We start from the raw sequence: 24,317 nt of genomic DNA, 5'->3' as shown, positions 1-24,317 counted from the left end.
GTGGTTGGGTTTTTTGAGGGAAGACTTTGGTTTGGTTTAGGAAAGTTTTAAACTTGTTTAAGGAATGTGACAACATTAGGGGGTGGATTAGGCTTGGGTTTAGGATTAGATTAGGGATGTTAGAGATGTGCAAGTGGATGGCATTAATGAGGGTGGGTGAGTTAGTGGCTAAGCTTGGTTAGCATGGGTGGATGGGGTGGATTAGGCTAAATGGAGGATTAGAAATAGGTTAGGGGTTTTTTGAATTTGAGGATTTCATTTATCAAATAGATTTATTTAATAAATGGGGATTTTTGGAATTAGATAGAAGAATAGGATTTAATTGATAAATAATAGATTATTTGATTTATCAATTAGGACTATAGATGATTAATTAAATTAATCAACTAGGGGATGACAAAGGATTAATTAAATAGAAATTTAATTAATAATGCCTTTTTAGATAACTAAATAGGATTACTAAAATAGTGTAATCAAATTTAGGTGTCTACATTTTGCCCCTCTTTGACGTAGTGTTGAGACAACACTATTTCAAAGAAGTTCGAATGAAGACGACACGAAGAAGATGTTTTAGCAACAAGGTTGCCCCAATCTCGGATAAGAAGAGGAGAGACTAGACTTAGATGATGCCCCCTCAAGAAGGCGGCGAGGAGAGAAATGAGGCTCGATGACTTCTTGAAAAGTACAAGAAATTGAGACGAGCTGAGACGCAGGTTGGCGAAGAGAAGGGGCTGAATTAGCTCAAACTCTTACTACGGGAGAATGATAAAGGGAAATCAAAGGCACAATAGTAAAGCAAGCTTAAGACTTTCCAGGATTGGGGGGGGAGATGGAGGAGTAGAGCGCTATAAAAGGAATCCATTGAAGCTTTTTGAGCGGGGGGATACTTCAAAGAGAAGTACCACCATGTAGTTGAGCACTAGATTTGCTATAGGACTGTTGGTTAATTGCCAAGGTTACCAAGAACATCAAGGCCTTTTCACCAACCGTCCAGAGGACTGACAAACTGACTCAAAAAAAACACACAAGGATTGCCCCAGTATCACACATGAATCCCAGAGGAAGCAGCGTGGAAACGACACTAGGTAACCCACAAGCAGAAAAAGAAAACAAGCAAAAGACCTGATCAAGACCTTACGCTCTAATTGCCCCATTCGTAGCATACCATGATATGGAAGATCATGGCAACCTTGAGGAGGGAACAAGGAGATTGCTTGGAAAAGATATTTCAAGACCCAAAAGGGAAGATCCCAAATCACAAGAAAGTGAAAATCCAAAAGAGAACTGTTTGCCAACGAGATGGGTAGGACGAGGTACTAACGGACCAAGATCAGACATGAGGAAAGCTATATCCTGCAAAAATCTATCAAAGAGCACCTAAGTTGATGGCTCTGGATGAGTGATGCGTCTGGCAAGCTGAACTAAGAAGGATAACACTTTGGTGATAGGAGATCTAGCTAAAGGATGCATTGGAATATCTAACCAAGGTGTGCGATGTGTGCAAGATGTTGACCAAGGATGAACTATCATGAAAGCCAGATAGATACAATGATACTAAGCTAAGGAGGATGTACAAGCTGACAGACCAAGATATGTTACAAATGTACAAGTTTGTTCATGTTTTGGTTTTTTGTGAGATGGAAATGTTTGTGAAGGATGGGGTGTCTATAATAGTTGATAGGTGGATAGGTAGATGGTTTGTGAAAAGTTTAAGGAAAATGGGATTCTGTGTGTGCATGTGATAGGATACAAGCTAGGATACAAGATCATTTACAAGATGGAATATGGTACAAGCTTTGGACAAGATTCGAATATATACAAGGTATGGTACAAGATTTACAAGGTATAATACCGGCTTTGGTACAAGATTTACAAGCTGTACAGGAGGTATTGACAAGCTCCATCAGATTTTGGATATTTGATTGGAACACCAAGGGAACAAGCAGGTGTTTTATGGGATGGTGGGTGGATGTATGAGGGATAGGATAGTGATAGATAACGTATTAGTCTTTAGCACACAAGGTGCCTGAATTACCAGGTTTTCACCAAGGTACCTATCCAAGGCGCTTGAATTGCCAAGTTTTCACCATTGGACGCTTATTTCTCTTTACTATTTTTTTTTTGTATTTTTTCAAAAGCTGGGTATACCAAGGATCTTCAAGCATAAAACTTCTTGAGATGAATGATGTTAGTGGGATCATTCAAGAGTTCTCCTTCTGGTGTAGATAATTGATAGGCTCCGGAGCCAAAGGAGGCAGTAACCACATAGGGACCAAGCCATGTAGGTTCAAACTTGCCTTTCTTTTCTCGATCTACTTGGACTTTCATATTTTCTTTGAGGACCATGTCACCTGGCTGAAAGTGTCGTGGGAGCACCTTCTTGTTGAAATTCCTTTTGAGACGAGTTTGATAGACTGTGAGATGGTCATAGGCTTGTTGTCTCTTCTCGTCTAAGAGATCTAGCTGGGTGAGTCGAGCTACTCTGTATTCTTCATCTAAGATTTGCCCTCGCAAAGATATGTGTAGTGAGGGAAGTTCAACTTCTATAGGTAATACCGCTTCGGCACCATAGACTAGGGAGTATGGAGTTGTGCCTGTGGATGTACGGAAGGAAGTTCGATAGGCCCATAGAGCCGGGTTTATTTGAAGGTGCCAATCACGGCCAGAATCATTGACAACTTTCTTTAGGATTTTGAGGAGGGTTTTATTAGTTGCCTCTGCCTGGCCGTTACCTTGTGGGAAATATGGGCTAGAAAAGGGGTGATGGATGCGGAGGGAAGTGCATAATTCTTCCATGTTGAGATTTTCAAAATTACCTTCGTGGTCAGTGAAAATGGTGGATGGGAAGCCGAAGCGGCAAACAATGTGGTACAAGATGAACTTGGAGACTTGAACTCCTGTAGCTGAGACTAGGGGGACTGCTTCCACCCACTTAGTGAAATAGTCTGTAGCTGTTATTATCCATTTATGTCCATCAGATGAGAGAGGGGTGATAGTTCCAACTAGATCAAGGCCCCAACAAGCGAAAGGCCAAGGTGGTGCAATAGGCTGTAGATCCTATCCTGGCGCGTGCACAAGATTTGCATGTTGCTGACATGGGAGACACTTTCTGACAAAGTCACAAGAGTCTTCTTCAATGGTAGGCCAATAGTATCCTGCTCTAAGGATTTGTCGTGCTAGGACAATACCACTCGTGTGGGCACCGCAAAGTCCGGAATGTACTTCTTTTAATGCCATCGCGGCCTCATTTTCATCTAAACATCGAGAGAGAGTATCGTGATAACCCCGACGATATAGGGTATTGGCTATGATAACATAGCGGGATGATTTTCGGATGAGGTTCTAGCGTTGGGTACGTGTGAGGTGAGGGGATATGATACCATCGTTAAGGTAAGCGTGAATTTCATGGTACCAAGGGGATTGGGGACCAACCAAGATACAAACACGATTTGAATCCTCATTCGCATAGGCAGGTGTGAGGAGCTACTCAACTAAAAACTCATACTGCGTAGCTTCTTGGGGAATTTCCAAGAGTGAGCCGATAGTGGCCATGGCATCTGCTGCCTTGTTCTGCATTCGAGGCACTTGTGTAAACTGAAGCTTTGTAAAATGCTGGGTCAGCTGATCAACTAGCTCTTTGTAGGGTAATAGCTTTTCATCTTTGGTTTGATATTCATTTAAGACTTGTTTGATAATGAGTTGGGAATCACCAAAGACTTGTAACTCAGTGATATTCCATTCTGCAGCTATCTTTAATCCTGCTACAAGAGCTTCATATTCTGCTATATTGTTGGTGCTAGGGAATTGTAGCTTGAAGGCTTTTGGAATGTAATCTCCTTGAGGTGTAACTAATAATATTCCTGCCCCTGAACCATGAGAGGTGTATGAGCCATCAAAATAAAGCTTCCATGGGGGTTGTTCTTCAATTAGGCAGATATGCTCATCTGGAAATTCTGTGAGCAAAGGATATGCATCTACTAGAGGTGCATTAGCTAGGTGATCTGCTATAGCTTGCCCTTTGATTGCCTTTCTATCCAAATACTGGATGTCAAACTCACTTAGTAGCATAACCCATTTGGCCAAACGGCCTGTAAGTGTTGTTCTGGAGAGCATATACTTGAGAGGGTCAATCTTGGAGACTAGTTGGATGGTATGACTTAGCATGTAGTGGCGAAGCTTTTGAGTTGAGAAAACAACTGCCAAACAAGCTTTTTCCATAGGAGTGTAATTGATTTCATAACCAACTAGGGTTCTACTGATATAGTAGATGGCTCTCTCTCTACTATAATCATCATGTTGTGCTAAAAGTGCCCCTAGAGCAGTAGGTGTTGCTGATATATACAAGATCAAGGGACGGCCAGGAACTGGTGGAACCAAGATAGGGGGATTGGTGAGATACTGCTTGAGCTGATCGAAGCTGCGCTGACATAAAAGATCCCACTTGAAGTTCTCATTCTTCTTTAGCAGGTGTGAAAATGGTGTACACTTATCTGCAAGTTGGGAGATGAAGCGCCGGATAGATTGAAGTTTTCCCTGAAGAGAGCGAAGCTGTCGCAGTGTCTGGGGAGGAGGCATGTCTAAGATAGCCTTGACCTTTTTAGGGTCGATCTCTATACCCCGTTTAGAAACTATGAAGCCTAGAAGCTTGCCAGATGTGACCCCAAAGACACACTTCTTGGGATTTAGCATGAGATAATATTGGGCCAACCTATCAAAGACTTTTTCTAGGTCAGCAAGATGATCCATGAAGGTGTGAGATTTGACCAGGATATCATCCACATAATCTTCCAAAATGCTATGGATAAGATCATGGAAAATGGCTGTCATAGCTCTTTGATAGGTAGCCCCAGCATTCTTTAGGCCAAAAGGCATCATGGTGTAGCAAAAGGTTCCCCAAGGGGTAGTGAATGCTGTCTTATGCTGGTCCTCTTCTGCAATCTTGATCTGATTATACCCAGAAAATCCATCCATAAGGGACAAAATTTCATGTCCAGTTGTAAGATCTACAATCATATCTATGTTGGGCAAGGGAAAATCATCCTTTGGACAAGCTTTGTTAAGATCTCTAAAATCAGTGCAGATTCTGATGTCACCAGAAGGCTTAGTGACAGGGACCATGTTGGAGATCCATTCTGAGTAGTCAATAGGCCGGATAACCTTAGCAGCTAACATTCTTTCTAGTTTAGCTTTGACTAGTAATGCCACCTTGGGGTGCATTTTTCTAAGCTTTTGTCTGACGGGCTTGATCTTTGGATCGACTGCAAGATGATGAACTACAAGCTTTGGATCGAGTCCTAGCATGTCCTGATATGACCATGCAAATCGGCCAATGTTCTCTTGTAAAACCTCAAAGAGGAGGTCAGCTTGGTCTTGTGATAGGGATGCAGCAATGTGAACAATTCTAGGGATCTCTGAAGAACCAATGTTGACTTCTCTAGTATCCTCTATTAGAATAGAAGACACCTCTGGTCGATTATCTTGAGGAGGCAATACTAAATCCTCATGTTCTGCTTGTGGCTCTAGATTTTCTTGCTGAGGGGTTCTCTTCACTGCCTTAGCTAGTCCCAGATTTACCTTAGTTCCAGTTTTGGATGTATCGAAACTAGGTTGGGGATTTTCTCCAAAATACCCCTTGGGATCTAGCTTGTAGATGTAGGCAGAATCTGGCTTTGTCTTCTTATGAGGAGTTTCAGCTCCCATGAATCTTAGAAGTGCTTCCTCTGATGCAAACTCATCAATATGTATGACACTTGGTTGGTCCCAATCTATGAGTTGTGGATGAGCAAGTGGTAGGTCAATGAGATGGATGGATAGTTCTCGGAGAATAGAGTCTCCTAGGAAGATTTGGTCTGGGATATCGTCGTAGGCTCTCTTTTCAACTTCCTCAGGAATGTCTTCGATTTCGACAAGGTCGCGGTGGATGTTCGAAAAAGCGTGACCGTTCTCGTTGGTGCCCCCAGTTGTGGGTATGCCAAAGCAAAGACCTAACTTTACTTCCCAATCATGTGCTTCGATGGGACATTGCATGCCCCTTTCTTCTGGTTCTAGTCCACCTCCTTGATAGTTCCATTTTTCAGTGACAAGCTTATGTTGTTTGGGATACTTCTGGCTGAAGTGATCAAGGCGTGCTTGATTTCTTGGAGGTGCATCCTTATGTAGCCAATTGTTGATATCTGGAGTGAGCTCCTCATGAAGAGGGGTTTTTGAGGACACAAAGGTGGTTGGGCCAAACTGTTTGTATCGAGGAGGTGGAATATCCTTAGCTTTATGATATGTTGGTCGTCCATGGGTATGTGGATCAAGTGGGATTGCTCCGACAGCAAATGCATCTGATAGACTATATTCTCCACATCCTTTGTTGTTGATCTTTACAGTAGATAGGGTGGAGGCAAGGATGGTTTTTGCATCATTACAAGCATGGGATGAGCTGGCGATGGCTGTGCCGATGTCTATTCCAGGGCAATGGTTTGTATATGAAGCTTCAACTACATTGCAGTAAGCAAAGGGTTTTGGATCGGCATGGATGGTTACCTCAGTGCCTTGATGCGGAAATTTGATGCACTGATGGTAGGTGGATGGAATGGCCTTCATAGCATGAATCCATGGGCGACCGAGGAGGATGTTAAATGGTAGGTTTAGATCAACAACATGGCAAACTGTCTCTTGAATGACTGGCCCAACCTTGATTGGTAGCAAAATAGTCCCTTCTGTGGTCCTTTCCAAGTTGTCATAAGCTTTGATGGTGATAACCTCACTGATCATATCTGCCTCAGTATACCCAGCTTGTTTTATGAATTTTAGGGTGCAAATGTTCAAGGCTAATCCATTATCTATCATTACTCTTTTCACGGCAAAATTGGATACCATGATGGCTATGCGAAGTGGAAGGGTGTGATCTGGCTCAACCGCGGGTATGTCGGTGGGTTTGAAAGATAGGGCACATGAGGATGAAAGGTGTCCAACAAGATTACGAAAATCAGTAGCATTGATATCAGAAGGGACACGGGATTCTATGAGAGCACTGTCAAGGATGTCTTTGTACACAGGACTAGTGCGGAGAAGGTCTAAAATGGATATTTGGGCTGGCATGTTCCCAAGGTGTTCCAAGATATTGTACCGGCTTTTTGATGGAGCTGATGGTGTTGATGAAACTGGTGGGCCTGCGATGTTAAATTGTGCTCTTCGAGTGGTGACCGCACACTCATTGTCTGGTCCTCGGATATTGATAACATTGACTGAAGGCTCTTTCTCAGATATACACCCTATAAGGCTACCATAGTCTATATAGGATGAAGTGTGGTCATTGTTCTTCCCATGCTGTTGGTTTGGCTTGCGATTGTTGGTGTTGTTTTGGATAGGTGCTTTTCCAAGATTTTGGTTGTTGTGTGGAGGAAAAGCATTTTGATAAATTTGTAAGCTTGCATTGGGAGAGTTTTGGGCACCAACAGTGATTTCCTTCTGATCAATGAGGTCTTGCACATAGTCTTTCAGTTTCATGCATCTGAGGGTGGTGTGACCATTTACCCTATGGAACTTGCAATACTCATTGTCCTTGTACCATGAAGCTTTGGATTGGCTTGGATCAATTTGCTGGGTAGGAGGAAATTTGATAAGGTTTTCCTTAGCCAATTTCTCAAAAATAACATCCAATGGCTCACCAAGGGGTGTATAGTTTCTAGGTGCAGGTTGGAATCTGGGCTTTTGCCCTGCAGCTACATTGATGGCATTAGCTTGATTGTTAGACCCTTGAAAGTTGGGTCTTGTATTGTGGTTTTGATAGCTTTGGTTATTTCGTTGTTGGTAATTGGTAGCTTGTTGGTTGTTTGTTTGATATGGTGGGTTAGACTGGTTTCGAGAAGGACCAATGATATTCACATGTCTGGTGTCAGTAACCCCATCTGTTGCAACATGCTTGTTTTTGTTCCAATACCTAGACTTTTCATTGGAATGTGATTGATTTTGGTTGGCCTCTTTGTAAATCTTTACCGCACCATCTTTGATGAGTCCTTGCTCAAGGATCATTCCTTTCTCTTTGATATCCTTATAGGTCTGCAAACAGTTCATGGTCATGTGGTGAGCCAAGCTGGGATGTGCATTATCAATAAACATTTTCACCACATGGCGTTTTGGCAAGGTGCAGGATATGCGGGTGGTAAGGGTTTGCCATCTTTGCAGGTATTCGGCAAGGCTTTCTCCACCTTTTTGCTTGGTGTGGACAAGATCAACTATTGATAGCTCTATTTCAACGAGATGGGCATATTGGGCTACAAATGCCTTAGATAATTCAGCAAAGTTTTTAATTGTGCCATAGGGGATTCTATAAAACCATTCAAGAGCTGGTCCAACCAAGCTTTTGGGAAAAAGGCGCAAGAGGAAGACATCATTGTATGCCACGTCCTGGCAATGCATGTAAAATTCTTTGATATGTGTGACAGGGTCTCCTTTTCCTCTGAACTTGTCAAATTTAGGTACCTCAAAGTGTTTGGGAAATGGTGTCGTGGTAATGGCTCTGTCAAATGGGTAAGGACACACATTCTCAAACTTGAATGTCTTTGGATCATTCCCTTCTTGGATGGCTTTCAGAGCTGTCTTCATTTGCTCCCACTCTGAATTGATAGGTGATGGTTGGGGTGCCCCCAATGTAGGAGTGCCTTGAGGTAGGTATGTGTTGGATGGGGCCACTGAATATGGATGGCTATGAGGGATTTGCTGATAGGAATTGTACATGTTTGGGCAGCTGCATGGTGGAGGACGGGTTGTTGAGGGGGAGGTGGCGCATATTGTTGCATGTGCTGCGAGGCTTGCTGTTGATATGGGATTTGAGGTTGGGATTGAGGAACATAAGCTGGCTGTGGGGTAAATAGATTGCTTTGTGGAGGTAAGGTATAAGGTGGTTGTGAGGCTTGGGGAAAGGATCAGAGGGCTTGTGGGGTTTGACCAATGTATGTGGGTTGTGCCCCCATTTGGGATGGCATCTGTAAATAATTGGTGGTTGGATGGGGTGGTGGATTACCTCCTAGAAGTGGCATTGAAAAGTAGTTGGTAATTGGAGGTAATGGATTAGTTGGTGGTGGGAATTGAAAGCTTGGGAATGGAATTGATGGGGTTTGATAGCTTGGTGGCTGGATTTGGAAGCTTGGTATAGTGGTGGCGGGAGCTGGGGTCACTTGGGAGCTTGGTAGAAGATTGGCAGTAGCTTGTGGGATTTGATAGCTTTGTGGAGTGAAGGTAGTAGCTTGTGGATTTGTGGCTGGTGGTATTGAGCTCCCAAGACCTAATGGAAATGATGGGATTGTGCTTTGGGCCATGGTGAACAAGCTGGGGGTGATGAAAGGTTGATTACTTGGCCCCATGGGTGGCATCCCTGTTGTATATTGCTAAGGTTGGCCAAAGATGCTAGCACTGATTTGGGAGATGGGTGGATTGGGAAGGCTAGGTTCGGGAGCAACAGCAATAGTGAAGGGGGTGAATGGTGAGGTGTTTTGGGTAAAGGGGGTTTGGAGTGGAGAGGTATGAACCAAGGATGGAGTGGTGGTGGCTGGGTTGGCTTGCGGCATGGAGATTTCAACTTGGGTGGATGATGGTATGTTTGGGTCTGTTGGGTCATATGGATTGGCTGGAGGCTCTTCTTTTGGAATATATTGAGGATAATTTGGATCGTAAGAGCCTATGGGTGGTGGAAGCTGCCCAAACAATGGGTGAGATGGATCTGATAATGGAGGGGGTCTTCCAAAGTCAAAGGTTCCTACATTTTCCCTTCGAAAATTAGCCATGATTGTCTCTTTATTTTTGTCTATAATGGCGTTTACCAATACTGCATTTCCTGGTTGGTTCATGAAAGCTTCAATGTCAGTAGGTGATGGCATAGCTGGCTCTGGGTTGAAGGATGGATGAGTGCTCAAGGGGGGCGAGGCTGTTCGATCCAAATGATAGGGCTCCATTGTCTCTTTCTTCTTGGCTAAGCGAGTGACGGGTGGCATGAAAAATGCTCCTAGGGATGAGATGCAATAATGCTGATGGATGCAAAAGGGGGAAGGCTTTTCTATGCAAATGATTTCCTAGGTTGAGGCAAAGCTATATGAAAAAACCTAAGGAGGATTGGGTTGGGGATTCTAACTTCAAAGATATGTTGTCAAAGTACAAAAGGTCTGCTTTCCTATGTGCAAGCTTGGTGGTGATTGTGTCAACTTAAGGATAGACTGATGATCCTTTAGGAAGAACACGAGATTGACCACTTGCAAATCCCAACCTTTAGCTCAAGGTGATGAGGGATAACAAGTGACAAAGCTAGATTACCCTAGACAAAGCTCTGTCAAAGGGATAACCTTGGTGAGATTGGTGGATTTGGAAGATTTTAGGAATGGCAAACTTTTAGCAAGGTGACAACAATTTTGAAAGCTTAGATGTGCAGATTTTTGATTACTAGCTAGATGGTATGATTCTAAATGAGATGGATGAGCTAATAATGCTTAAGGGGATAAGCTAAGATGGATGGCTTTTCTACAAAGATGACTCTAAAGTGAAGCTTATCCAAGAAGATGTGGAGAAACAAGGGTGTCTAATCATAGAAATCATGCCTAGTTGGTAAGGCATAAGCAGGATTAACTCCTGGATGTTGGCTAAATTTGATGGTGTGCTCTAACCAGGCCTCTTGAAGTGCTTCGTCGGTAGCTTTGTCCTCTGCTTTGTGGAGTTTGGAAATTCGTGGGCTTGGTGTTATTGCTTTTCTCTTGGCTGAAAGTTCTTGGTATGCTAGAGATGGCTTGAGTTTGACCTTGTGAAACTTCTGTTTGGGTTTGGGTTGTTCCGACATAAATTCCTGAATTTGCTTGGCTTTGGGAAAAATCTCAGTTGTTTTGCTTCAACTTGTTCAACTTCCAAAATAGGCAGTGACTACGCTAAGTGTGCCCTAAGCTAGGATTGACCAAGTTTGGCAAACATTCATTCAACAAGTAAAATAAAAACAAGCAATAGATAGGAACACCCAGATAGAAGTTTGTGGTTCTCAGAATGTGGTACTTGCGCCAAGGAGTGTGTATGTTCTACAAATGTTTCGATCAGTCACTCCAAACACATTAACATCCTAGATAGTTTTCTGCAAGGCAGACAATTGGTTTAGCTAGGGAGTCCTCGATATACGCAAGGTACGTGAGGCCCAAATCCGTAGATGAGACCAAAAGGATGTCACACAGCCGAGAGGAGCGGTAACCCACTTCTCCTCTTTCACTTCTCAAGGGTATAAAGTTCCTTGAGGCTTAGCCCGAATGACAAAATCTTGATCCCAAGAGAGGTGTCTTTCGATTCACCTCCCGATTCTTATACTCCGCCGGAACGCTGGAGTTGAGGTCGTCCAAGGGGTGATGAAATCCCCAAGCAGGCCTCCTAAAAAAGAAACAAGGTTTTGGATCCTAATCTTATGCACCCAAGATGGCCTCGAAAGACGACAAGGGGAGAGAAGACTCGGATGACCTTGGGCTAAAAAACACGCTTGTTCTTTTACCAACTGACTCTTATGTGTGCTAATCTAGACTTTGCAAGCACTCATGTTTAAGAGACAATGTTCAATTCCAACTTGAAGCGCCAACAAAAGTAAATCGATCGAAGAATGCACACAATAAGAAGAGTTAGGGTCAACAAAAGCAAACTCGCGCGCCCGGAGGCCCTCCACGTCAAGTATCGATTAATTTTCTTTAAGGCATTCAAGATTGAGTGTGAGTTTGTTTTAAGCCCAAAACAAAAGTGTGTGAGATTCGATTTCAAGCGCGCGCCCGGAGGCTCTCCACGTTAGTTGTTGTTCAATTTTAGTGCCCCAAACTCAAAGTGTGATCGATTTAATCTAGAGTTTTGACCATTTAAGAATTTTGATAAAGTTAAAGCAAACATTCAAAGACCAAGTGAGTGAGTTAGATTGTGGAACATTTAACACCTTTTTCAAGTAGACCCATCCCCATAAATGGCGCTGAGATTGCAACCAATGGTTAATATTTGATGGGTGATTAGAAAAGAGGTGAGTCCAAGGAACTACTCAAATTGATTTTTGTAAATTTGTATTTTAACTTAACAAAGTTTCTTAAATGTCCAAAAATCAAACTTTACCTAGATTGCATGTGAAAAAGAGATTTGTAATGGTTAATTGATCCTTGGCATTCAAGATTGGATTTTTTTGTTTTAAGCATGCATTCCAAAGAAAGTTGATTTTAATCCATGACATTCAAGAGTGTGTTTTTGAGCAACATTCATTCAATAAAAAATGTGTTTAACCATTCAAGTTCATTTTTTTTTTAGCAACATGCATTCAAAGACCAATGGTTAAACATTCAAGTTCATTTTTTAGCAACATGAAAACTTGCAAGAAACATGGTTAGTGGTTCCATATGTGCTCCAACCTGCAATGAGACAAAAAAAAGCAATTTAGTTAGTTAGCCAAAATCTTCAAAAATGAGAGCTTAACTATGGGAAAAAAAAATTTAACTTTTTTTGTTTTTTTTTCTACGCGTAAAAATGCTTAAAATGGTCTAAATCCTACGGAACCACTAAAAGTCAAATTTTGATTTATACTCTTTTTTTTTTTTTTTTTTTTTTTTTAAGCTACAAAGTGCAGAAATAATATAGCAGAAATGGAACATAAGCAAGCAGAGAACACAGTCTGCCAAAATACAAAGACGCTGAACCACAGAGGCACCAAAATACGAAGAGGACAAAACAGAGATGTCGATTTTCGTAGACGCGGATTTTTGCAGACGTCGATTTTCGCAGACGCGAATTTTTGCAGATGTCAATTTGCGCAAACGCGGATTTTCGCAGATGTCGATTTTCGTAGATGCGGATTTTTGCAGAAGTCAATTTTCGCAGACAGAACAGGTTGCAGAAGCCAAAACTGCGCCAAAAAAAGCTGAAAATGCGAATTTTTTTTTTTTTTTTAGATGGTATTTCTTCTTCCTAAGTGTGTTCTTTAACCTGCAAAAACAAGAAAAACACCCTCACAACACACTCAAACAACAGCAAACATTAGATGGTTAGAAAAATGACATATAGATGAAAATAGATGATTAAATGACCCATAGTGGGGTCCCACCGGGCGTGCCAAAATGTAGAACCAGAATCAGTATGCAAAGAACATTAACAAATGAAGTAAACATTCACAAACCAAAAACTAAATTCACATATATGCTTAGACTAAGAAAGAAAATAAGAAGTGCAAACCTCACAAGAGAAAACACTCCATGCTTTCTTGATTCTGTAGATGTGTCCTTTTGTTGTGGATGTATGCTCAAGATGCTCAAAAGCTGCTTCAATGGAGATGGGTAATGGCAAATTGGTAGCTTTGTGAGCTCTCAATTTGGCATTATAAGGGTATGGTTGATGGCTTTGGTTCTCAAAATAGCATGGTAACTTTAGCTCAAAGATTGTTGATGAAATGGCTTGGGATGGGATTCAATTTATAGGCTAAGGGGTAGAGGGATGGAGGGCTTAGATGCAAGGATGGATGAAGGCTTAAGGAGGGCTAAGATGCACTCAAAGGGGAGCACATGGATTGTGCTTGTTTAGCACCAATGGGAAGGTGACACTTGTCACAAGGAGGATGAGTGTGAGAGGGTAGGGTTAAGGGTTGGTTAAAGTCATGATGAGTGGGGTTGAGTATGTAAGAGGGATGTAAGAGGAATGAGTGTGGAAGAGGGAAGAGTGTGGAAGATGGGTGTAAGAGTCATGAGTGGGCTTGTAAGAGTCTTTATGTTTTGTAAGAGCACTCATGACTTAGTGGTTGGGTTTTTTGAGGGAAGACTTTGGTTTGGTTTAGGAAAGTTTTAAACTTGTTTAAGGAATGTGACAACATTAGGGGGTGGATTAGGCTTGGGTTTAGGATTAGATTAGGGATGTTAGAGATGTGCAAGTGGATGGCATTAATGAGGGTGGGTGAGTTAGTGGCTAAGCTTGGTTAGCATGGGTGGATGGGGTGGATTAGGCTAAATGGAGGATTAGAAATAGGTTAGGGGTTTTTTGAATTTGAGGATTTCATTTATCAAATAGATTTATTTAATAAATGGGGATTTTTGGAATTAGATAGAAGAATAGGATTTAATTGATAAATAATAGATTATTTGATTTATCAATTAGGACTATAGATGATTAATTAAATTAATCAACTAGGGGATGACAAAGGATTAATTAAATAGAAATTTAATTAATAATGCCTTTTTAGATAACTAAATAGGATTACTAAAATAGTGTAATCAAATTTAGGTGTCTACAAAATTAATTGGGTTTTTACCTTTCACTTTAGGTTGGGCAATATAGATTTTCTTGGAAAAATAGGTCTTCCAAATAGGGTTTTTATCAAAAGGACAAAGTGGCTTGAGTTCAGCTATAAGGAATAAAGTGGGATAGACTAGGCCTAAGGTTGTTGCGAATAGACCTGCTAACAATCGTTTTGAGATAATAAGGGTAAATTTGGTTTGAAGATGGATGTTTTTTTTAGTGTTTTCAAAGGGATTTTTGGCCAAAAAATGGCGTAATGACATTTGTTTTGAAATTGGTTGAGTAAAATTGACTGGCTTAAATTTTTTGTGAATGGACTTGCTAACAGCTGTTTTGAAACAATAAGGATAAGACTCTTTTGGATACGTTGTACAATGAGCAAAACAGTCTCTCAAAGGACAAAGCAACTTTAAGAGAGATAAACAAATGATCTCTTTAGCAAAAGGATTTGATAGTAACCATAAGAATGTTTATGTTCAAAAAATGTTTTTCACGAGTCTTTTGCAAAAATAAAACAATTCAAACACACTTTTTATCCCTAAGGTCACTTTGGTTTCAATGTATTACTCATTAGGCCTATCGGGAGGTGTGATATTTCCCTCTAATCGAAGAGGTGAGTCGATACAAGAGTCGATCGACAAAATTACATGTTAGAGATCCTTCAAGATATGACAAATAGGAGCCCCCCTTCTTCGAGGATGACTCTTGGAGATGAAACCCAAGTAGCCTTATGCCTCTACCAGGGAAAACACATATGTCAAGTAACTTCAGAGAAGCCTTATATTCTCTTGAACCATGAGTAATACACCAAGGAGAAAAGGGTAACTACTAAATTGGCTTGTAATTAGGTCTATGGAGTCAAAGAATCAGTTGTTACATATGTGATCCACTTAAGGATCTATTCTGGACATGCTCAAATCATGGAAAAGTTTTTCCACCTCGGGCTACCCATAGAACCACACCACCCGAACATGCTTGATGGAGCAAGAAAGTTTACCCTTCCCCTCTTTTATATATCGGCTAGATTATTTACCGATTTGAGCTTCTCACCAAAGGGAACGTGCTTCCCAAAGGTGGATGAACTCACCAAATGCACTCCTAGGTTGTTGCGAATGATCTTGCTAACAACTTTGATATATGTGTCACGTATTTAATGGTCTTAATTTGCAAAAGCAAAGAAGACGAAGATATGCTAAAGGGCATAATCTCAAGACACAAAAGGCACTTGATTCATTTCTAATTTGGACACTTAGTGTATCCTAATAACTACTTTGAAAATACACATGATTAATATATTGTTCATTTCCAACTTACAGTGATGGTCAACATAAGAAATCGCATCAACAAAAGGAAATCGAGCGAGTGAAAACGTTGAAAAATATGGGAATAAGAACAGATTAGCCTTAGTGCAATCAAGATTGAGTTTTACTCATTTTAAGCCCAAAGTTGAAGTGTTTACAACATAATGTTTATTTGTACTAGAAACTAAATGTTTATCGCATTGGTTCATTTTTAGTATTCGGCATTTGAGATTTTGTTTTCTAATTATTTAAGCAATCATCCCAATGAAAAACATGTTTAAAAGATGCAAACATTCATTCCACTGAAATATTGAAAGCTTTACCCTTCAGAATTTGAGATTGAGTTTTAACAATTGTATTAGTCAACCTTGCAAAAAATGAACCATTAGGATTCCAACAAGGTCTCAAAAAAAGGTGGGATCGTGGTGCAAAAACTGGTGAAGAAGAAGAAAAAGCAAGCCACAGGAAAAAAAAAATTATAGAGCACTTTCACAGTTTTCAGGAAGGTGTTCCCATGGGTTTGCGGATGAAAGATAAAATTGGATTTCTGGGCTCCGTTGTTTTGGTCAAGCATTCTTGCAAGTTTTTATAACGATCCCGCTGGTAAAAACTTACATTCTCGCAGGAGGATTGGTCTACAGGAATGTTGGGGAAGGTTTTTGATGCCACGTGATAATGGGGGTTCATCATGAACACATTCCCACCTGCGCAAGTTCACAATCCTGCTGGTTTGTCCTCACAAATTCACAGTCATGGGTTCACAAATATTCTATTTTTTGAAGGTTGTTTACCAAGAAACTAATTAGGTGGTTAGGAGCGCGCTACCTGGTTTGGGATTTTGCAAGCTACAAAAAATGTTAGAAAACCTAACACATACGAAACAAGCACAATATGTTAGTTTTAGTTAGTTGATAATGTACATGTCGAATTGATTGAAATGACCCGAATTCAGGGTCCCACTGGGTGTGCTAAAATGTGTCACCTATTTTAGTAATTGCAAATGGAATAATAAGATTAACAAAACATTCACAATACAAAATAAAGTAACATTGACGATAAGTCGAAGGCAAACATCATGGAGAAAAGCAGACCAAGAATAGTAAGCTCCTTAAATGTGTAGCCTATGATGACGTTGATGTGTCCTGATACGAATGGATGTGTGCTCCAATATGCTCAAGCTTCAAGTTGTAAGTGGTCATGCATGGAGATGGGTAAAAGATTCACCAATGGAGGTGAAGATGAATTCTAACATGGTAAGAGTGTGAAATGGGTATGTTGTAGTGGTCAATATGGCATTATAAGTTTGCATTAGGAGATTATATGGATTGTGAGAGGGAAGGGTTTGATTTATAGGCCAAGGAGTAGTGAGATGGAGGGTCAGGATGCAAGGATGAGAGATTGGTGAGGAAGGGCTAGGATGCTCTGAAAGGGGAGCACATGGATTATGCTTGTTTGGAGCCAATTAGGGAGTGACACTTGTCACAAGGAGGATGAGTGTGAGGGGATGGAAGACTTTAAGGGAATGTGACCATTTTGGGGAATGTGAGGGGATAAGGTGGAGTTATGAGGGGTGTGGGCTTGTAAGAGACATTTATGAGGCATCTATGAATATAAGAGTCATTAATGCTCTTGCAAGAGAATAAGGGAGACTGTTGGTGTTGGCTTGGGTTAGAAAGTCTTAACCCTTACTTAAAGTTTTGCACATGTTTAGAAGGGGGTTTAGGCTTAGCTTAGAAAGGGGGTTAAGAGGTAGGTGGCTTAGCTTTGATGGGATGGGTTAGTTAGTTGGCTAAGTGAAGTTAGTATGGGTGAATGGGTTGGATTAGGGGTAATGATAGGGTTTAGGGATGATTTAGGGGTTTAGGATGATTTATTAAATGATTTGTTTAATAAATAGGGGATGTGAGATTAAATTAAATAGATTTATTCTTCTTTTTTTATTCTTTTTTATTGGTAAACAGTCAAAGCCTAGATTAATTATTATTAATTATTATAATTAATAATTTTTACATGCTAAGTGAATTTGAACCCAAGACCTCCCACATGAGAGGCTCACAAGTTACCATTCTGTTGTATGCTCTTGCCTAATAGATTTATTCAATTTAATTTTAATAGAGGAATGGGGATTTAATAGATAAATTGATTTTGGGTTCTCATTTGATTTTATCAATTGGACTATAGTTAATTAAATAACTTAATTAACTAGGGATAACGATTAACTAATTATATATAAAATATTTAATTAATAATATCCTCCTAGAAGATGACTAAATAAAATTACGTAGTGATGTAGTTAGATTTAGGTGTCTACAATAGCTATACAATCCTATCAAGCACATTTCAAATTATATTTATTTAAGAACCTTTCCCAACACATCCAACTAATTCAAATTTTATATAACACTACTTTTTTTGTTTTTTTTTAATTAGCCTAATATTTTTTATATTTTTGATGCTAATTTGTCTTCATCTCATTGTCTATTATATTAAATCTTTTGTTGCCAATGTATAAAAGGTTGAGTTGACTCCTCAACTGTCAATAGGATCCATAGTTTATTAGTTTAGTTTGTTTTAAATTGTATAGCACAATGTATAAATGGTTTGAATTTGAAGTGTTGGGGGCATAATGGATGATGAACTATGTGAAATAATTTGGCAAAAAATCTATAAATAACATAAACTAGTTATTCAATTAAAATTTAAAAACTAGTTATTCAATTAAAATTTAGTGAAATAATCCGCAAGAGTCTTTAGTACAATGATAAGTTGTGAGTAGTGAAGCTTAATAGATAATAATTAATCTCAACATAATAATGATTAATCTCGGTAAATAATAATTAATCTCAATTTTGGCTATATATTGTTTTCTATTTCTCTTTGGAAGATCTTGTGGAAATGGATATAAAATAGAATGTCGTAGAAAATTGCTCATCTATGATGTTGTATTGACCTGTGTAATTATTTTACCTATTTTTAAATTCTTTAAAAAAATGAACAAATTGACTGGCAGTGTCTCTCCAGCAGAATAAGAGATAAAATGCAATCACAGAAATAAACACAACAAAACACATCAAATCCAGCTATGTTCAGCATAATCAAAATGTATTTGTAATAAAAAGGGACCCGTCACAGCTTAAAAGCATCTACTGAGTTTACAAGTGGTTCAATATATGGAAAAACAAAATGCTCACTTTGAGCACCTACGGCCTAATGCTTACCAATGGAGATCTCAACCTTCCGCATAACTTGAAAAATGGTAAATTCATGGACATTATTATCCCAATCAAACAGATTGTTTGTGATTTGCTCTCATTTTGGTCACTTGCAAAGAATGGTATAATTAATTTCCTTTCTTTCCTTCTATACAGCCTCCAATTAGATATACCAGGCATTCATTGCACTTGTTCGTGTCATAGTTTCAATACAACACAGTTCATCTGCGAAGATTCTGGATAGCCCTCATTTGACGACCGTCAAATAAAAAGCAGCATCTGTTGATATACATCTTATAGACTAAATGTACAATTGTCAACAAAATCTAATTTTGATGTAGTGGAAATGTTCACATAATGTCATATAAAGACAACAAAAGCAATTTCTCGAAGCTGCATGAGTCTTGTAACAATAGGTTTAACACCTGAAAAACACAGCAAAGCAAGAAAGGAAATGCAGGTTGTATGACATCAACTGTAACAGCTAAAAGAGCAACTCAATGAAACTTCTCACGATGCAGATAGAAATATTTGAAATGTTTCTCAGAGCATACACTGAGTTTCTTACAAAAGCAACTCCAATTTGGAATTGCCAGGACATCAATGGCACTCATCAAATTTACTGCTTTGGATCCTTCTTTAAAGAAGCCACTTGACCGTGATATTTCTCTGCAACACATTCTTTTCATTACTGCCATGAAAATGAAATTAGCACTGGGAAAAGAACAGTTATCTCGAGCATCTCTTGACTGGCATGCTGCATTGAATTCCAAATTGAGCATTACTCCTGAGACTGGCTAGCATTTTCATTCAATGATTTTGAAACATTGCATACGTAAGTTAGAGGCCTCGGCGATTGTGAAGAGCTTTGACCAGAAGGATTGACATCACTGGAAGGCACAGAGCTAGTTGCTGGCTGAGAGTCAATAGCTGACCCCGTTGACTTTTGAGAAGCACCACTTGCTTTATCCCGCCTCCACTGAAGACTGCGAGAACCAAAAGGCCTTGACATGTAGCCTCCTCTTCTGTATGCACTTGGAAAGCCCCTCGGATATACAGATCTCACTGAAGTTGTGGCAAAATATGGAAGAGAACGATGTACTGGAGGACGAGACAGGATAACCTGATCAGCACTTGATGCAGTTTTTTGCATTACCTGTGCATAAACAACAATGTAAGCACAACTATTATATGGATCTACAACTGAACAAGCTTCAAAACCCTCAAAAAGCTACCTTCAGCATTCGGGACATGAATGATGTCTCATCCAATGCCAAAGCCATTTCAGCCATTTCTTTGCTAGCAAATTCAACATAGGCTGACCTGTTGATTACATGCAGTAATTAGAAACCATTGAGATTAGCTGTTTCAATACAAAAAAACTGAATCATGGTAAACTAAGCTGATAGAATCATCATCTACCCTTTTGGTTGGCTGTTTCCAGGATCTGTTTGTATAGTAACTTTGACAACTTCACCAAAACGGCTGAAATGTTTAGATAATGCCTCTTTTGTTGCTGCAAAATGAACCTGAAATATCACCAATAAGGGTAAGCATTTGACTCGATCACAAAAAATAAAATCTTTCACTAATAAAAGTAAAGCAAAAAGGTTGTCAAGGTTTACAATACATTAGAAACAAAAACAGTCCTTAAATCACCATCATCAGTTGTTACGACTGGAGTGCAATAACCTGCAATAAATAAAAAATAAGTCCATTTACCATGTTAGTTTTAGTCCATATACATGTAAGGATAAGGTAAATAAGTTATTCTATTCATCTTTCAGCAAGCTGCAACAATAATTCCTCAAAGGAAATTGTTATTGAGCAATGAATTTTAAAAACATAAAGTTTGACCAGTAAAATAACTAATTTTGACTTCCACTACATCAATAACTAACATTGAATTATTCAATAATCCAAAACAATATATATATACGCCTTTCCAATCTTGAACCATCCATTAAGAAAAGAAAGATCACAATTCACTTTTAAATACAAATCTTCATCAAAACATCAATTATCATTTTGCACCAAAAGGCCTATGCCGGCTAAATTATTCTTCTGACACCTTAGTACATTTTCATCACATGCCAGAAATGCATGACATTTCGCCAGTATGTTATTCAAAAATCAGAGAATGCTATCAAAATCCATTCAGAAATGCCTTAAGCGCCTGAAAAGATCCTGCAGATACATTTAGATCTGAGTTATTGTCCTTCGAAGTATGTTGCTTCATATGATTCGGGGTCCATACAAGATTCCATAACTGATCTCTTTTATGCCTGAAGAAGAAATATCTTATTGTATGTGAAAGTCTCATGCCTTTTAGGACCTTGCAAGCCATAGTAAACATATCAATCTTGTGCCTATTGTACGTAACATTGTGCGATGAAGATACGATTTACTGGGAGGGGAGGCATGTGAATCAGTCAATACAATTTTTTTACTTTTTAACAATCACAAAAACATCAGCTGCATTATATCAATAACAGAAGATGCAACAATCACCCAACATAAGTAGAACACACAATTTTACATGGGAATTGGAGAGAACCACACAGATAAATTTCTCGTAGTAATCTCTTCTTTGGACTCCATAAGCATCAAGCCACAGGAGACACCAATCACCTCGATTCATAGGCATCAACCCCCCAGGCCCTCTCAGCTAAGCACCAAGTTAGCTAGAAACACCAAACTCTCTTTTAAGAAGCACCAATTTAACAAGAAATGTCAATCTCTCCTTTAAGAAGCAAATTCTTCAACAAATGATGATCAAATAATTTTCCTTCATAAGTGTCTTCTTGTAGATGTAACACACTCCACAAATTTGATGCAATTAATCTGCTTACACCTCTTCACAAATCTACTCTTAATTTCTTCCAATTTTGCTCAAAAATCTTCCATAAATCTGCTCATAAACACTCATGTCTGCTATAATTCTGCTCATTGACTTAAATCTGATCAAACATGCTTCTCTAATCTGCTCAAACCTGTTCTTAGATCTGCCCAAACAGACTTATAGGTCTGCATTGAATTGCCTTGTAATTCCACCCTTTGCTTATAAATCTGCATCAAATTCCTCCAATACACATCTGAAACGCTCTTCATATTTTCTGTTATTAATCTTAAACAATTCGCCTCCAATTCTTACTCTAAATCTGCTATGAATGGGAAGATATTCATTGAATTGCTTCATCAAATGGGCTCAGATTGGTGTCTTATTTATGCCAAAAAATGCATTTCTTCACCCAAGAAATACACATCTCCAGAGATATCGGCCCACACAGCATTGAATACATTTTACTTTATTTAAGCTTCTTCTCAAAAGGTAAGCACCATAACTAGTAGATGTCAACCCGAAACAGCAGCAATTGATTTTGATTTATTTTGTTTACTTGTCCAATTCACATGCTCAAGTCAAGGATGCTGTTCTTCTTCTGATGCCCCAAAAGAATATTACACTTGTTTATCTTGGCATTTAAATTTCCTAGGGTCCACCAGCAAGAAGGAACATAGGTTGGCCCCTCTTAAAAAACAATTTTTATTTGAAATTTCAATTGCAAGGAGGGGTGCACAAATATCATGGGTCAGCCCTCACGGGTGTTAATTCCTCTCTCCTATGTGATCCCTTAGTTTTCTTTTCCTTTCCTACATACACAGAAGTCAATGTATTATGGTATAACTATAAATATGTGCACTTTCTTTGATTGCTTTTCATATCTTTCATACTTTGGAACACAAGTTCGCACTCTCAACCTTTTGATATATATGCGCCAATCATTATGTATTATGTAGCCTGACCTTTTAAGTTCTGTACTTATTGTGCGAATTTTATTCTGATACCTTATCTTAACCATTCCTGCAGGCAATAGCCTACATATCACCACCATTCTCAAAATGCCCTCCCAATGATTCAAATTCTTGCATAATGTTTCCAGTCTAGTGTTCTTTCTCTTTCAAGTTCTTTCTGAATCTCCTCTCCTATCATATTTATTTTGAAACAACTCTTGAAAGTCACAAGTAGGAGATATTTTTTGCAGCAAGGCAATATTCACAACTCTTGAAAATAGTTGCTAGAGTAGGTTATCAACAGCTTTAGGATTTGTCTCATCATATCTTAAATGACAGCATCTACTTATGATAATTGCATGCCACTCTTGACATCAATGAGTCAATGACAATATTGCTAACAATGCCAGCTCAATAATTGGCAGTCACACACTTCAGAGTCATTTAAGGGAACCATTACACAATCAAATTGTTGTGCTTACAGGGATTTCAATACAAGCACCAAATGCAAATCCACAAGAACGCCAGTTTTTATTTTTAGTTTAAACTCAGATTGAGAGAAAACAAGTATTAAAATGCAATCAAATCTACATTAGTGAATACCTAAATACAATTTACTACTTTTTAACTTGAAAATCACAAAACCATCAATTGCATCACATCAATAACATAAGATGCAATTATTAAATAACATAGAACACAAAGGTGGGAATACAATTTTCTAATTTTTAACAATCACAAAAGCACCAAATGCATTATATCAATAACATAAGATGCAATAATCATGCAACATAGGTAGAGCACACAATTTTACGTGGAAACCCTTACATGAGAAAACCACGGCAAAATATTGCTTATATAAACCTGTTTTTACAAACTTCGTAGGCATCAAACCCAAATGAGACAAATCCCCTCATTTTTCACAAGAGACACCAATCTCTCTTTAAAGAAGCGCCATCTTCTAAATTATTTAATGAAAGATGATGAAATATTTTTTCTTCATAAGGATCTTCTTGTAGATGCTATACTCCTCACAAATTTGATGCAATCAATTTGCTTAACCTTTTCAGATATCTACTCTTAATTTCTTCTAAGCTTGCTCAAAAATCTTCCATAAATCTGTTGATAAACCCTCATAAGTCTGCTGTAATTTGGCTCATTGATTTAAATCTTCTAAAACATGCTTCTTAAATCTGCTCAAGCTGCTTCTTAAATCTGCCCAAAAACAATTATAGCTCTGTTTTAAATTACCTTGTACTCTGCCTTATAACTGCTAACATTTCTGTATCAAATTCCTTCAATACATACCTGAAATACTCTTTATATTTTTTACTATTACTTTCTGTTATTTCACCTCCAACTCTGCTCTAGATCAGCTATGAATGGGAAGATACTTGTTGAAATTCTTGATCAAATAAACTCAAAAGGATCTCTTATTTATAGCAACAAATGAACCTCATCAACCAAGAGATGCACCTCTCCAAAGAGAGCGGCAAAAACAGTAGTAAATGCATCTTTTTAAAACTTCTCAAAAGGTGAGAACCAGAACTAGGAGAGATCAGCCTCAGCCAGCGCAATTAGTTTTTATTTATTTTGTTTACTTGTCCAATTTGGGCTCTCTAGTCAAGGAAGTCGCCCTTTTTGTGAGTCCCCTACGAATATTACATTGATTTATTTTGGCATTTAAATATCCTGTGGTTGGCCAGCAAGAAGGAATATGGGCTGGCCCTCTCAAAAAAATGTTCTATTTGAAATT

The 24,317-nt window shown here is 39.0% G+C and overlaps 1 protein-coding gene across 3 annotated transcripts in view; it reads right to left on the bottom strand.

Annotated features, from left to right (window-relative positions):
* Positions 1-18,869: 18,869 nt before the first annotated feature.
* Positions 18,870-24,317, bottom strand: part of LOC149568974 (uncharacterized) — a 68,712-nt gene continuing 63,264 nt past the window's right edge. For 2 of the 3 annotated variants that reach the window (XM_089821792.1, XM_089821793.1), the window contains 4 exons: positions 20,400-20,461; positions 20,192-20,298; positions 20,005-20,092; positions 18,870-19,925 (listed from right to left, as the gene is read on the bottom strand). In XM_089821792.1, the coding sequence (XP_089677918.1) occupies positions 19,551-19,925; positions 20,005-20,092; positions 20,192-20,298; positions 20,400-20,461 (632 nt within the window). In that variant the 3' untranslated portion in view covers positions 18,870-19,550. The remainder of the gene's footprint in view (positions 19,926-20,004; positions 20,093-20,191; positions 20,299-20,399; positions 20,462-24,317) is intronic. The other variant, XM_089821794.1, reaches the window with a different exon arrangement.

This window comes from Cupressus sempervirens, chromosome 3 (assembly GCF_028749045.1).
Source record: "Cupressus sempervirens isolate cs-2001-9-10 chromosome 3, ASM2874904v1, whole genome shotgun sequence".
Taxonomy (NCBI): Eukaryota; Viridiplantae; Streptophyta; class Pinopsida; order Cupressales; family Cupressaceae; genus Cupressus; species Cupressus sempervirens.
Note: the sequence above shows the minus strand (reverse complement) of the source record. Positions and strands in the feature narration are given on the sequence as shown.